The sequence below is a fragment of the Dermacentor albipictus genome, chromosome 1, assembly GCF_038994185.2.
Source record: "Dermacentor albipictus isolate Rhodes 1998 colony chromosome 1, USDA_Dalb.pri_finalv2, whole genome shotgun sequence".
Classification (NCBI taxonomy): Eukaryota; Metazoa; Arthropoda; class Arachnida; order Ixodida; family Ixodidae; genus Dermacentor; species Dermacentor albipictus.
In genome coordinates, this window is record NC_091821.1 from 27,069,012 (window position 1) to 27,084,905 (window position 15,894).

The following is a 15,894-nucleotide window of genomic DNA, read 5'->3' on the forward strand; positions in this document are numbered from 1 at the left end:
CTTGACAAATGACAAACAACTGATTTTAATTGTTTGAAGCACCATTTCAGTGACAGTAATGTGACAAGATAAACAAGAGAGGAGCATGTTACCAGATGTGCATACAGTGTTGTGTTCACTGCAGTAGAGGAGTGTGATAATACAGAACCGCACATTGTCTTAAGGGGGTAGATACGGGTCGTAGATACTGAAAAATCGCGGAAAAATCGCTTTTTTGAAAACATTATTTTTGGATTCTACAGTGTCTGATGCATTATCTCAGAAAATTTTAACCCATCTTGGGCCAATATTTCGGTTGTAATGGCGTTTTATATCATGTCGGCAAACTGTATTTTTACTGATAAATGCACGAAAAAGGGTCTTCCTCCTGTGACGCATAGTTACTGTTTTAAGTTTCCGATCACAGCCACCTTGGTCTTGTTTGAGAGCCACTGTTCGTGTTTAGTTTTTGCGCCATTGCTCCTTTTTGTGCTGAATGGCTATGAAGAAAAAGCCCATGAAAAAGTTGTCCTGATCTGCGATTCCATTCAACAACTGAGGCATGTGATCATAAGCTTGCCATGCCATTGGCAGATTTTCGCCGTCGTCTGCTCGGGCATGCTAAACTCGGTGCGAAACAATGTCAAATTCAGTTTGCTGCAAGTCATAAATTTGGTGAACAGAAGAAGAAACGATGGTTGTTAAACTTTCGAAAGTGCACATTAGCTTTGGAAGATACCGGCAGTATTTTGCTACCCGTGCCGAGCACTGCGGAACGACCCCCCATGACTGCGTTGTAGGCTTAGCAGATGAAAGCGGTTCTGGCAGCGGCCGGCGTTAATGTGGCATTCCAGCACAACTTCTGCAGCCCAATGATTTATAGAAAGTGAAGAAGACTCAAGAGAAACTGAAAGTCTTTGCTTCTATGCCGGCTACCAAGCGAAAATCGGATCTTCTCGCTCACGCTGATTCAGCTGCGGCTAGCTCGGATGCGATGTAGACGCACTTCGTTGTAAGGCTCGGTTCTATTAATGCTCTGCTTTCTTGTGTAAAGTGCAAGTTGCGGTGCGGCTGTGGGCAAAGGTGAAAGGGACTGCAGTCTCGCCGTAGAGATAGTAATCTCGTGTGCAATCTGCAGCAATGCCACATCGGCACGGAGTATGCCAAACATGCACGCCGTTCCTCGTGCACGCGTTCTTCGTGAACAATCTCGCTGTGTACGAAATGCGGAGCACCGGTACTTGGCAAACGACATTAAATGACATCTTTTGCGAATAAAATTATTCATTGTGAGTGCGATCTGCGGTGATAATGTGTCGACAACAAACAGTATAATGTAGTTATTATCTCGGCGATTTGCAAAATAAATTGGATATTTGAAATAACCACAAAACACTGAATGAGCATATGCAGTTTTGTCAGATTTGATCCAGAAAAACAAAGTTATCTCAATAACCCATGTTCCTCCTTAAACAATTGAAGTGAAATGTTAATTATCTTCATATCTAATTGACTAGCACTAACTAATACAGCAAAACTAATTACATATTTAAAATCAGCGCAAAAATGTTAAGAAGACTGGATAGTTTCATTAATATTAGTGAAGAAAATAGTGATCATTACGGTATTTCAATAGCCGTGACATTTGTTTGTTTTCTTGATTTTCTCGAAATTCAAATTTTGCACACCCAGCGAGCAAATTGCTTGCTGGGTGTGCAAAATTAGAATTTCCTCATTTAGTGAGGTTGACATAACAGTTCTCGTGCCAGAAAAATATGAACATCGGTGATGGAATAGCTAGCACAGACAGACCTTTCTCAAAGTGGTAATGGAGCAAGAAAAGAGCAAGAAAAGAGCACTGCATGTTAAGCGGTTTGGTCCTCGAGGAGTTACATGGACTGGATGTGGCCCGGTGTCAGAGATGAGTTTTAGACCGCTGATGTACGCTTACTGAGGAAATGCCATCCATCAGCAATGAACTTGGTACCTGGGAACTATCTTTTACTGCTGAGAAGTAACCACGACTTCATGAATATTGCACTTAGCAAAGTTTTTTACTACAAGTGAAACTTGGCTTTCTCAAGTTTTGACTACAGTACCAAAGTTTGTAGTGAATTGACTTACTGGTGTATGCGTTTAACTCCAACCTGTTATATTCATTTAAAATAAATGTGTGGGACATGTGAAACAAGTCCAGGAGCATTTGGTTGTTTTCTTTCATAGACGTTGTGCATAGAAAACTGTTTTATGCTCATATCAGAGCTTGATGCTTTTCTGTGCGCATGCACCATCTTGCAGCAAGAACTGCAAAGTAGAGCCCTTCTGAATTTTCTGTCATATATGTGTGGTGGGGATCTCGTTTATTACAGATGTACAGTTAGTTGGTGAGCAGCCTGCAGCCTTGGTGGGTGCCTCAGCAACCCTTCTCCAAGGCAAGCTGTACATACTAGGTGGGACGTCAGTGCGGCTGCAGCGTGTGACCCTTCCCCAGGATTTGTGCGCCCTCTTCTCACACAGCCGGCTTGGATGCCTGCGCTCTGTTGGTTGTTCTTACTGCTCTGTCCAAGACACCCAGGGAAACATCACTCACTGCTACTCCAGTGCCAGGGCAGTCCCAGCCAGGTCAGTAATGAGCGATTTAAAGGTTTGTCATCTTTGTTATGAACTGCAACCATTCTCTTGTAGCAAAATTGTCACAAATGGTTGTTGCTAAATATCCAACTGTTTGGTTCACCTATTCCTTTCACAACTTACCTCTTGGCCTTTTGTTGCCAAGTGGGCATGTGAGTGGTGCCTCTTGTTCATCTATACTCTTTGACCCAGCTACCTAAACTGTGTGAGAGTCAAGGGCAGCCCTAAGGGTTATAATTCATACTCTGATGATAGCACCAATATTTTACTTTGATTTAGTGAGACTGCTCCTCGAAGTTGGGGCTGGTTGGCACCACGGAGAAAGAAGTATTTGAGGAGAGAAATCTGCTAGGCCGCGACAGCACACACGGTCAGCCCGATAAGTCACGGTTGGGCGAAGAGGAAATGCAGTTTTCGCCGCGGCACGACAGGTGACGCATTGGGCACATTGCCATCGTTTACATGTTCTTCTATGGACGCTATACACAAAAGTCATGACATTGTCTCGTATATTGTAATTCTTTCCCCAGATTTCATTCTATAACATCAATAAATCGAAGTGGCGGACATTTTAGCAGCAGCTATTAATGATTACTGTCCTAATGACATGCAATATTGCGCTTGAAATGAGCTACTAGCAGTAATCCTGGAGTTGACAACGTCTGCTGACGCCGCCACAGTTCAATCACTCGCATGTGGTGTGAGTGCATGCATAGGTGACCTTGGGAGAAAAAGCTCCCAATTTGGGCATGCAAGCCCTTGCGGTTTCTTTTGCGATCTGCAGTCTTTCCGTCGCTATTAGAGCTCTTGCGAGTATCTGCATTGTACCGGCAGCATTGGCTTTTCACACTTCGCACACTTTCCACGTTGCAACAAAGGCAAGTGCTTTCCATCCGTGCTTTTTCTAGGACGGGGCAGAAATGTGTCGGGCCGAACTGCAGCAATGGATACGCATCCTGCAAGGAAATGGTAGCTACATTCAAATTTCCGAGTGACCCAGTATGGTTGGAATTGTGGGCTCGTGCAATTACAAGGAAGGATCGAGAGCTCAAGTCTCATGATTATGTTTGCGAGAAGCACTTCTCGGAAAGCGACATAGAAACTACAGCGGTATTATGACGAACTTGATGGCGAAATCCTTCTAGACAAATTTAAGTAGCCTGTCCTGTTACCAGATGCCATGCCGTCGCTATTTCTGCACTGTGCCAGCTACTTGTCTTCTGTTCGCAAAAAGAGAAAGCCAACTGGATCTGTGGTGAAGTGTGCAAAGCATGCCAAGACTCTTCTGTTACTGAGGATACGAACATGCACACTGCTTGAGTGAAAAAAATGAGATGGTGTGTCCTGTCACCTTCAACGTTTGCCAATGCTTTCGATCTCGCATTTTAAAAAACATGCATTATAGATATGGCATTCTGAAAAAGTACATCATGCAGGTAATTGCTCTGTACGTAACATATTTCTTTGGTTAATTTTTTCAAGGCATTTGGAGCCGGCGAAGAGGCACAAGAAACACACCCATTCTTGCCTAAAGCGCTAGTGGTGAATCGCCACCAAACAACCTTGAATGGGCGAGCCTCTTCGGAGAGCGTGCCGCGCGCGTTTTGCCTTCTCAGCGAGCGCCGACTCACGACAGAGGGCGCGTCAGTACTGTGCCCAAAGCCGTGACTTTATCGGGACGCCCAAGCAAGCATTGTTTTGCCTACCCAATATTTCTTGCTCTGTGGTTGGCACTACGGCTCCACAGTCCAAAACATCATGACCTGCCCCATGTGTTCATAAGGATGAGGTGTAGGTCTACTATGCCATGATGGAAAGCCCAGAGCAAGCTTCCAAGTTTATGTAGCGGTTGGTTTGTTGACTTTCATTTTCATTTTATTCAGGCAACCAGTACATAGTTGCCTAGCGGACGGGCCTAAAGGCAGAGGTAGCCTGACATAGTGGCCATACTAGACACCCGTTTTCCGCTGCACAGCTTGACCGAAGTGAGGCAAAATTTGTATAAGTCAGAAAACATGCATGGCAGCTAGGTACTAGAAGTAAAACAAGATAAGGGTAAATATATATGGGCCATTCCACACCAACAGTCCCAACCATGGCGCTCGACTACCGTCCATTTACTAGAAGAGAAACTTGGGCGACTTGGTGGTGATTCATGTTTTGGAAATTAACAGCGCAAAACAGACGAGGACAAAGGGAAAGAAGAACACGACACTGGTGCTGACTCACAACTGAAGATTTACTTTAGGGGAAATCACATTTGTATGCACCGGCCAACACAGGCCAACATGTCAAGAACTAAGTGATGTGCATGTGCATTAGGAGCCATCCTGGAACCATCCATTTCGTATTGACAGGGAAAGGAAAAGGTGCGTCAGTAGACTGTCTGTCACTCTTAGTAAAAAAGAATTGAGATATCTGGAAGAAAGTGTTTCACGGTAGATTATTATTAGGTTGACAGAGAATTTTTTCTATTGGGTTTATGTTTTTTTTATGTTTTGACGGAATGCTTTGATTCACGTTATGATGCACTGATGTCTTCCATGTGTATTTCGACAAGTCATCAGGATGGCTCCTAATGCGCATGCACATCGCTTAGTTGTTGACATATTGGCCTGTGTTGGCCAGTCTATATAAATGTGATTTCCTTCAAAGTAAATCTTCAGTTGTGAGTCAGCGCCAGTGTCGTGCTCTTCTTTCCCTTCGTCCTCGTCTGTTTTGCGTTGTTAATTTCCGAAACACGAACCGTCCATTTCTCTCAAAAAATGACACAAAAATTATATGTATATAATCATTAGTTGCACATTATTTTCCCAAAGTATTTTGAGCAGAGAACAATTTTGGGCCATGTATGGGCCGTTTAAATTTAACGAATTTGTGGAAAACTTCGCCAGAAATTGACTGTTTCAAACATTCTTTCAAAATTTGTTTCTTGCATTGTATGATCATTTTAACCCTTTGAGGGTTGATTTTTTTATTGCAGATTCCAATTCTTCTTAGGGAGTTATTTCGAAAGAATTTACCATAATTTTTCTAGTGACTGTAAATTGAGAAAAAATATCTTGTGTTGGTATATGTCTACCCTTCATTCATGAATAACAACAATGAAAAAGGAAATATACTTATAAGGATTGAAAATTTGATGCATTGTTATAGTTCATGGCTTTGAAGATGCACACATGAGAATATTTCTCAAGACTCAAATGTTCCTCCTCTTACGCTAATATGTACATCCAAGCGTAATCGAACTGCGTAGGTGCGCGCATAAGAAAACGGTGTGGTTGTGTGCCCGTCAAAAAAGCAAAACATGTGACAAACTTCCGCTAATCTTCATCTCAATTCCAACCAGACTCAATTAGTTTTCGTGAGTCTCAAAAAAAAAAAGAAAGCAACGGAAATGCTTGCACGACGTCATCCTTCCTATGCGCACCCTCGTGAACACTAGACAAGCGAGAAACAAACAGTCACCCTTCAAGCGATTAGTAACGAGATAGCCATCAGTTTCGCAAGTGCAAGAAGCCGAAACCGCCTCCGGAACAAAACCCAGACCGCCACCCGCCCGCGCGCGTGCCAATGCGCGAGTGGTAGTATATAGACGCGCTTTAGCAAACTAGCGCTAAGACAAACCATGCAACAAAAACCGAGAGACGGAGGCACGCAAAAAAAATACCCTGTATTCCCACATGGCGGCAGCACATGACAGAAAAGAAAAAGTTTGGAAATTGACGCGCTTTTTAACCCTTTCGCTGTCGGACCTTTCTGGCCGTGACGCACTCCCAGTGTCGGCTTGGTTTCAGGGAACGAGCATAACAGGGAATGAACATAGCAATTTATTTTTGATTATAATTGGTATACAAGTAACATAGTCAATGCAATATGCACATTTCAGTGTTCTGCAGCTGTTGTTAGTAAGCATCATCATCATCATCAGCCTGACTATAATATCCGTTCAACATCCGAATCTGACGATGCGGAACCCTCTTCCTCGCATGCGACTCTGTCCGAGTCCGAATCCGAGCTCGGCTCGTATTCTGAATCGGAATTGAGCCACCGCTCCAATGAGCAGACGAAGGTCCCGCGCGCTGAGCCATCCGAAAGTAAGCGCGCGCAGGGAGGATGCGCTTTCAGTCGCCCGCACAACGGAGAGCAATGGGACGTTGCGTGATCAAGAAGACAGAGGGAGATGGAAAAAGGCTAAACAAAGTTCGAAGGGCTTTACGTTTACTGCTGCAAGCCGGAAGTGAGGGTGCGGCGAGAGAGCGAAAGCAGCAACGAGTCACCCTTTTCGGAGAGGCAACGGCACGTGCGCCTGAACTTGACGTGCCGTAGCAGGCACACCAACAGAAGAAAAATAAAAACCTTCAAACCAGCGGAGATGCAGAACAACCCTTGAACCCATAACCACACGCACGCGACGCATGATACAGCGAACACGGAGCCACCGCGCCACTCGGCAAAGAGAAAGTGGGGAGTGGCAGTCGCGCTGTACTCTTCTATACATGGAGTAACACAGGTCGGGGCGAATATACAAACTTGTAGAAAGAGTCAACAGATAGCGTGGCCAATCCAGGAGTGCCAGCTTTGCGCTCGGGCGCGAAATTTTGAACGCACGATAGAGAACGTACCGGTACGTCAGTGACACTGTGGGGGGGAAGCGCGATGACGTACCGGTACGTCCGTGACAGCGAAAGGGTTAAACGGTGCCGTAAACATACAGCATCGACCACTTTGGATTTCGTTCGCAGCGCCGTATATTTACGTCATTTACCCTCAAAGGGTTAATTTCATTACAAAGCAGTTTCACAAACTGCTTTGATTTTTTCAACCCTTAACACTGCGTTAAAAGTCAGCAAATAATAGTGTCCTGGTAAAATTTTTCTTAAAACACAGTCACTGGAGAAAACCTGGAAGTATTTTTGCAGAGCTGTCCCTGAAACATACTATCTTCTAAAATTTTATTTTTGCCTCTCTGCTGCATACAGGCTCTAAAATATAAGCCTGAATTATGCAAGAATGGTATTTTGACCTTGGTTTAGACATTGGTAACACACTAAGATGGTCCATTAAAAAATACACTGAAGAACGGATATAATTGAGAAGCATAATAACTTTCCGCACGGAAATTTTAATTGAAGTAATTTGTGTTTTCATTGAGAAAAGTTATTTTGAACTTCAAGTCCCACCACTGCAATATTTTGGTTTGCGCATCAACTTCACCTCATAGCTTATTCGTGGGAAATACAAACCAGGGTGATGCAGATGTTGGTTTGTGTGGTGCGGAATAAAAGCTGCGATCACCAGGAGTTTGTAAGAATTTAAATTCTGGAGCTACGCTTGCTTAAGGTCTGCCAATATTCTGCAATTCCGCAATGGGAAGTATACATATGTGGCTGCCTACGCATCGAGTGGCAGAGCAGGCCACAAATTGCTTTCATAAGCATGAACTGGGAGTACCACATGCACAACACGCATTCAGTCACCATGAAACCAGTGAAAAACAACGAATACATTTGGTGAATATTGTTGATAGGCAGCTCTATTGAGCATATTTTACTAGTTCCATGATATATGTCTACTATTCTTCCAGCTACTTGGGGCCAGATAGACAGTAGTTTACAAAGTTTTTGTTTGGACATGCAGCACAGGGCCCTGGAGATGTCACGCCTGGATGAACCATTTTCTCAGACTACTGTTATTGTATGGCCTCATCCGCAGTTTGTTTTGAATCTGTTTTTCTTCAGTTTGTCACTACATTTTGCAAACGTGAACTGCCTCTGTTGAAGTGAGGTGCAGGATGTCATTACGACAAGAAGCGTGCGGCTCGACGTCAGTTTGAAGTGGTGATACTTCAACATTAACAACATTAACTATACACAACTTTGAATTGCAAAAAAACAAAAGAAAAGAAAAAAAATGTGCAACAATATAAACATGGTGTGAAGTTAGCTTTGGCTTGATAATAAATAGATTTACATCTTCTGCTTATTGTTCTTCTTGTAAACTTTATTATAATACTATAAATGGTTTCATCAAATAAATTGATTGCTGAAGATATTGGCTTAGGAAATGTGAAATTTCATTAGCTAATTTTATGTGCCGTAGTTAGTATGAAGTCTGTCTTTTCTGTGATTGTTATGTCAGCAAATTACGGCTGGTATTCCTCAGGGATATACTGAAAAAAAATCAGATGGATTAGATTTGATTTGGTGATAAATTGCCCTTGCTGATTTTTATTTATGACATTATTAATTATTAGTAATTCATGCTTTCTAAAAACCTGTGCTAAATGAGAGTGATATGACACCCGTTCAACCAATCACAGAGCTCTTTCTTAATATACGCATGTGGTCTAGGTTAGTTGCTATGGTTTCCCCGTAAAAAGGCGATAATGAAGGTGTGGACAGACTGTTGCGTATTAAGCTGCTTTTTTGACCATATCAGTAACAAGTTGCTTAAGTGCAAATTAAGTGAGTAGCACATAGTGAGTGGGTTGTCTCTCGAAAGCAATAGCAGTTTCGTTTTCAAGGGCCTTATTATGTCGACAAAATGTAACATACTTCATTTTCTTAACATGAAAAATAAAAATTCAGCCTATTTGCTATGAGCCATGGACGTAAATTCTCCTACCAAGTATTAACCTGCGACTGAGCATCAAAAGCCACCCCAGAGAAATACATTTGTGTCACCAGCATACAAAATAATGTCTTGTGATAGCAATATGCGTGCGATGTCGTTGATGTGTGCAAACACAGGGTGCTTCAAAAAATGCATTCAAATCTTCTTGTAAATATGGTAGACACAATAATTAAGCAATTTTTTCAAGGTTGCTTTTAGCACAGAGGTGTGCACTTAAATATGACTGGAGGCAATAATTAGACAAGTGATTATGAATATTAAGCCTGTTAACCTTCTAGCCAGAAAAGTTGGACAATTGATCCCAATTAAAGACTTGAAGCCCCTTATCCATTTTATTTATATTCAGTACCAAACACGCATTAGGCTGACGCTGCTCATTTCTGCTGCATAATGTATTCCAGCCAATTTCACCTGAAAACTGAAACTGAACTGCCAAAGAGTACATTTGGCACGTCCTTAGCAGACTTTCAAGGGTGACATGACTGCTTAAATTTCATCATTAGGCAAGAGTGAAGCAAGCAGTGTCACGGCTCGATAAGGACTTATGTGGTATAAAATAAGAATGTTTATTATACCAAATGGGTACATTGCAAAAACATTAGTCATTGTTGGCTGAAGGACTCCCACCCAGAAGTACTGTATTTGTTCTTCGCAGTAGGCGTGCACTTAGTTGTGTCTTTGATTAAGCAAACCAACTGCAGAACTCTACAGTTTTGTTCTCAACCAACTGCTTTGAACATTTATCTAAACAGCTGCATTCATCATCGAGGAGGAACATTGGAGGTGGCTCAAGGCAAAGTCTGTGATGCAGATTGGCTTGGGAACCGCACCTGTTACCAGTACAACAACTGCGAGGATTGTGTGGCCTCATGGCCAGTACATCCCAGTGTACAGCACGTGAGTGCCTTTGATGTCTCTATCCACTTTTCTGGGCTATTTGAGCCCAATCTGGGTGTTGACAAATCAAGCTGTAGGAAGTTGCACTTTTTTTTTCCTTTCTTACCCTCACAAATAAGCCAATTTTACATGTTTGCCTTTTTGATGCAGCCCAATTAAATGCATTGCTCTTTTGAATTGGTAGTGCATGTTTTCTTTTCTATTATAATTTATCTTTTCCTTAGCCACAGGTTTCAGGTATCCATTGAAAAGTAAGGTAGTTATGATGCCCATTGCATTTCCTTTTCCTTCCCTTTTTTTTTCTTCAATGGAATAAACTAAATTACCAATACTACTTAATACAAACTATCTTCCACTCACATGTGCAATGGCACAGTTGCAATGGAACTGGAGAGGCCTGCTCTTGTTCCAAGAATTCACTTTTGTCATGATGGCTGCAAAGCAAAGGAAGCCATGGAAGCTGACATTCATGGAAGAATAAAAGCCACTTCTGAGTACTGTGGCACACTTTCTGTCCAGTTTGAAATAATGGATGTAAGTGGTTCGCACCTCGAGCACTAGGTGGCACTGAGTGTAATGGTCCATTGTGGTGCATACAGCTTGTCGTCAAAACTAGTCTGGAATGTGACAACCATCTTCAAACTTATCTCTCAGTATATTGATGAGTGCCTAATGAGCAAATGCGTCTTTTTTGTGTACATCTCTTTCCTCTATTCGTCTTTCACAGACATGCCAATGGTGCACAGGTTGCCGTAAAGGCCGCTGCTTCAGGGCAGGGGAGTCATCATGTGAGAAGCCCATTGGCTGTGATGGGCCCAGACACCCACTTGTTTCAGACCCTGCTCAGTGTCCACTGCGTTCTTGCCTTGCCTCAGAGTGTGAGAAGTGCAGAGACCTCGGGTCCTGCATGTGGACTCGACAAGTGGTCCGCTCAAGTGAGTACACCTGCTACTATTTGTTCACTGCCATTTGCTTGTGGGCAGATGTCATAGGCTTTGACATTTTAGGAGATAGGATTATTGGCTATAACAATTATATATGGCTACCAGGTGCATCTGTTATAGGAAAAGAAAAACGAAATCCTTGAAAAAAAAAATAGAGAAAAATCGCGATCCGCTGCACCTGTCTTGTGTTTCACGTACCCAGTCCAGCACGTCTTCACCACATCACCAGCCTTGTGCCCCACTCTCCTATCTCTATTCCACCCCTTCGAAACATGAATCAACTGTGCTGGCAGCGCAGTTGATTCATGACGTCAGACATCAGAGTGATGACGTCAGAGAGCTGGAAGGGAGACAGGAGAGTGGTGCACAAGGCTGCCGATGCAGCAAAGGCATGCCCATGTGCTGCGTTCGCAAAGCACAAGTTGGTGCAACTACTTAAATTTTCTTCGTTTTTTTTTTCAAGGATTTCCCTTTCCTTTTGTTTTGACAGAGACACCTGGTAGCCAGATTTAATTATAGCCAATAATGCGGCATGGGAACATTGTAGTAAGCAATTTATTTTACCATAGAACACACACAAAAGTTCACCAGGGCTGCTTATTGTTAAATCCGAGTATTGTCAAAACCGGTAATGCTTTAAGTGAGTTTGAATGTACTTGTTTCTCTCTAATTCAAATGTTTCAGTGTTTATCCTGTTTTTTTTTTTGCGACTCAGTTATAACAGTTATCGGTTATAACAATGGAATTTTCTTTGCACCTGAATATTGTTATAAACGGGTTCGATTGTATAATACATTGCAGCAGATTATCAGTGGCAGGACAGTCATGCTAATTGTGCCAAAGGGCAACATTCAGGACTTGCTGCACCCCTAGCTGCCCCCAAACCACAAAATTGCATCGATTGTGCCTGTAACTGCTTTGAAACTTTGAGTGCAACAACCACAGGCTCATGTCCAGACCAGTTTTAGCAGAAAGTGACAGTTATGTAGCTGACCCCAGTTTTGTTAGTTTCATCTTCAGGATGATAAGAGGCACTTTTCATCCAGCCTTATACCATACCGACCTGCGTTTGGCTGTATTTACATGCAAAAATGTGCGTCCTTAGTATGCACTCTGTGAACCCATTACCATTTTTAGTCAAAGGCCCAATAACTGCACATCTGATATCTTCATACTTATTCAGCGAAATCCCAACACACCTATAGCAGAAAGTGCACGCAACTCTGTGAGGTCTGCAGTAGAGCCAGTAGACCAAACAAACTTTGTTGACTTGGCCACCGAGTGTCAAAATATGGCTTGTGGTTCTTTTTAAATTAGGTTTCATGCAACAAATTTTAAACAGACACAGACTTCTTTGTGCCTTTTACTGCGCAAAGCAGTTAACAGCACAAAGCTGACAACATAGTGACAATAACAGCAATTGCATGACACACAACAATGAAGATTGGTGTATGATGAAGATGGCGGCATGCTGAATGCCGCGGCACAGCTACGAGGATGATAGCGTGAGGACACTTAATTCACAGACATATGAGACGGCAAAGAGCTGTATTTGTGAGAAGGCTGATAATGACTGCTGCCACTGCAAGCTACCGCACTTCACTTGGTCTTGAATTAGCCCACTTAAGCAGTTACAGCTACACTAATTACCCCATTACCTTGAAATTTTGCATATCTCATCTTCAGTTCAACTGTTTCCATAGCTGTTAGTGTGCCCATGAGTATTATTTAAATTTAGCACTGGTTATTAAACTAGAATGTGATGTTACGGACACACAAATTTGGTTTCTTAGTACATCAGTGCTTTGTGCGGTAATACTCATTTTGCTGATTCAACCTGTGTATTTATTTTGTGTAGGTTTGTTTTTCTTGTGGTGTTATGAATGTATGAAGTGGGGTCATATGTATGCATTTTAAATGCATTTGCAAAAGCTTCAAGTGGGCTGTGCATCACCTTGGAGGAACATTGTAGCAACACATCAGTTATATTTGTGTCTGATGACATTCATAGCCGTTTGAAGTGCTTGTGTCACAAAACCTTCAGCAGTATTTATCAAATACTAGTCGCTTTTACTCGGCTAGGCTGTTTTGCGCTACAGGTTTTTGGTAAGCACTAGAAAGTGTAAGGCAGAAGCTTTTTATGTTTCATGTTCTTTACTAGTCCCTGATAAATCTAAGCACTTGTGTCAACCTGATTTTCAGAACTACATGTATTCACTGAAATTTAAATATTGTACTTTATTGAAACCAGACCTGCCACAATGGTTTAATGGCTATGGCATTGTGTTGCTGAGCATGAATTTGCAAGTTCAATCTGTTAGCCATGGCGGCCTCATTCTAATAGGAGCAGAATGACAAAACGCTTGTGTTGCGCACTTTGGGTGCACTTTAAAGAACCCCAGTTAGTTAAAATTGATCCAGAGCCCTCCACTGTAGCATCTCTATAACCCATTGTGCAGTTTAAGGGCATTAAACTCCACAATTTAATTTTTTATTGAAACCAATTTTATGAAAGCTGTTGGGCACCTTTTTTAAGAACACCAGAGGGGGAGGATGGGGTTAATGCTAAGGAAGTACAGCGAAATCCCTGTACTAATTTGAATTATCCTTATTGAAATTGACAAATAATTCAAACTGCACAGTTAGGCTTGGCAGAGTTGCATGTATTTGAATACAGAAAAATGCCTGTTATTTCGCACTCCCAAAAACTGCCCAACGGTTACTTCAAGGGACAGTAAAGGCAAATATTAACTCAAGCTAAAGTGATAGATTGGTGCTCGAGTCTCTAAGGCATCAATATTATTGCGAACAGAGCTTTAGTAATTGAGAAATTTAGTAAATGCAGGACACGATTAGAGACTCCCTCAGGACATTCAAGTACTTGCCCGATGACGAAGGCATTCCTCATTTAAAATCTGTCACTACCGTAAAATTCTGAGCAAGCGCTCCTACCCCCCTCTCCCCAACTCCACTTTCGAGTGATTTGAAATTGGCACCAGCTACCAGGCAAGTGCCCCCTCCCTTTCTTCACCCTGTTTACTGCTTCATGCATTTTCACCAGACCGCTTCGCTTGCTTTTTGTCAGCTTTTTACGAAATTGCATATTAAATTACGTAAAATGACACAATTTAATGAGAAAGAAATTTAATGTTTCGCCGCACTTCTGCTGAAGCTGCCTGATAGTTCACCGTAGCCGGGTCATAGCCATAGTCATGCCATAGCCTTCGTCAGCTGCCATTTTGGTAAAATGTGGGAAGTCGGAGTCTGACTTGCCGCATGCGACAATTCAGGGCACATGGTACGAATTAGCAGCGCGTAGCTCCGCCCAGAACTGGTGCCCCTGCATGGACGCTCGGAATGACGTCACAAATAAAGTGAAAACAGATGTATTTGCACAGATCTCTCGTTTTAAGCAAAAGATGCCAATATAAACGCGATGATGCTAGTATCGTCAACATGTTTCCGCAAGGTCACGTTCACAGTGTCGGCTTCATTGACAGCCGCCGATGACTAGGAGCCCGCAGACTTAGCCTGCTGGGCCGTCGGATCAGAGACTGGTGGCACTTGTGACACGATCGCATGCAGCTCGTAATAAAGCACCTATGTTGGTCAGCACGTGTTCACAATTATATTGAGCTTAAATTGCAATACATTTGATTTTATCGACACCGACGGAAGCAAACGAGCAAGCTAGGCGAGTCTGCGATCACTGGAACACGGTGTAGGCTAAACTCGGTGGCCGCCGGATCCAGGGCAAACAGCCCTTGAATTTCGGTCCTCAACCGAGCAAGGGCTTCCCCGCAAGCTTAATTGGATTGATTATCTTTCACCATAGCGGGGGCACTTGCTCGGAATTTTACTGTAGTACTTAACCACTCGTTATAAAAACATCATTGTATTGCATTATATATATAAGACAAAAGAAAATGCTCATTGTCCCGTTCTGTTTTATATTTAGAAAAAAGAACTCATTGACAATGATGCGGGCGGTCAAAAGGTTTCGTTTTCGTCCACGCTTTGAGTTTCAGTAGTTTCGTTATTGCGTAGTGCTGCGCGGGTTTTCCTGGCTCGTGAAACTCACACAAACTGCAAGTAGCAGAGAATTTCACGTCCATGTGATGTCACGGGATTCTCGAACGGTCCATGCCACTTGACCAAAAGTAACTACAGTGGCGAATCTAACGGTTTGTCTTGACTCGATTTCTCTATGGCCGCGCATTTGCATTGTGTACAAAAAACCGTACCGCTGTCTGTCAGGCGCCATTTTACTCACCACGGGCAGCAAAGGGCAGTGATGGCATATGCAATGTCACCACTCCCTGGTTGGGTGGTGGGTGATTTTAATTGCGATAAAGGTATTTGGACCCTTCAGAATCTATTTACTCGTAAACAAAGTATTTTCTTGGCACGAAACAAGTGCTGTGAGGTTTCTGGAACGATATTTAAACAGTCCACGTAGACTTAGCATTTCCCTTTTAAATGACATGTCTCACTCCCATAGGCTGCCTTTCAGAAAAACATAGCCCATAGATTGTAGTCCGATGCATCACTAGACATCGTAACGTCAGGTACCATGAAAATTTAGCATTTTAGCTTTGCACAATACTTTGCTGTGATAGATGATACATTATGCCCACAGCGTTGTTGTGGGCCTGCTACAGAACTGAGGTGACATGCCACATGCTCAGTGTTTTAGCGTGCCATCATTACATATCATGCTTCAGCGGATCAGTGAATTAATGATGCAGAGGAGAATTGGGCTTGTTCTATGTGGCCAATGCATGACCAGTGCTAAATGCTGTGGCCC

The 15,894-nt window shown here is 42.7% G+C and overlaps 1 protein-coding gene across 2 annotated transcripts in view; it reads left to right on the forward strand.

Annotated features, from left to right (window-relative positions):
- Megf8 (multiple EGF like domains 8) overlaps positions 1-15,894 on the forward strand; it is a 222,782-nt gene that overhangs the window by 141,233 nt on the left and 65,655 nt on the right. For both annotated transcript variants that reach the window (XM_070539750.1, XM_065441347.2), the window contains exons 23-25: positions 2,349-2,601; positions 9,999-10,143; positions 10,871-11,078. In XM_070539750.1, coding sequence (XP_070395851.1) covers positions 2,349-2,601; positions 9,999-10,143; positions 10,871-11,078 — 606 coding nt within the window. The remainder of the gene's footprint in view (positions 1-2,348; positions 2,602-9,998; positions 10,144-10,870; positions 11,079-15,894) is intronic.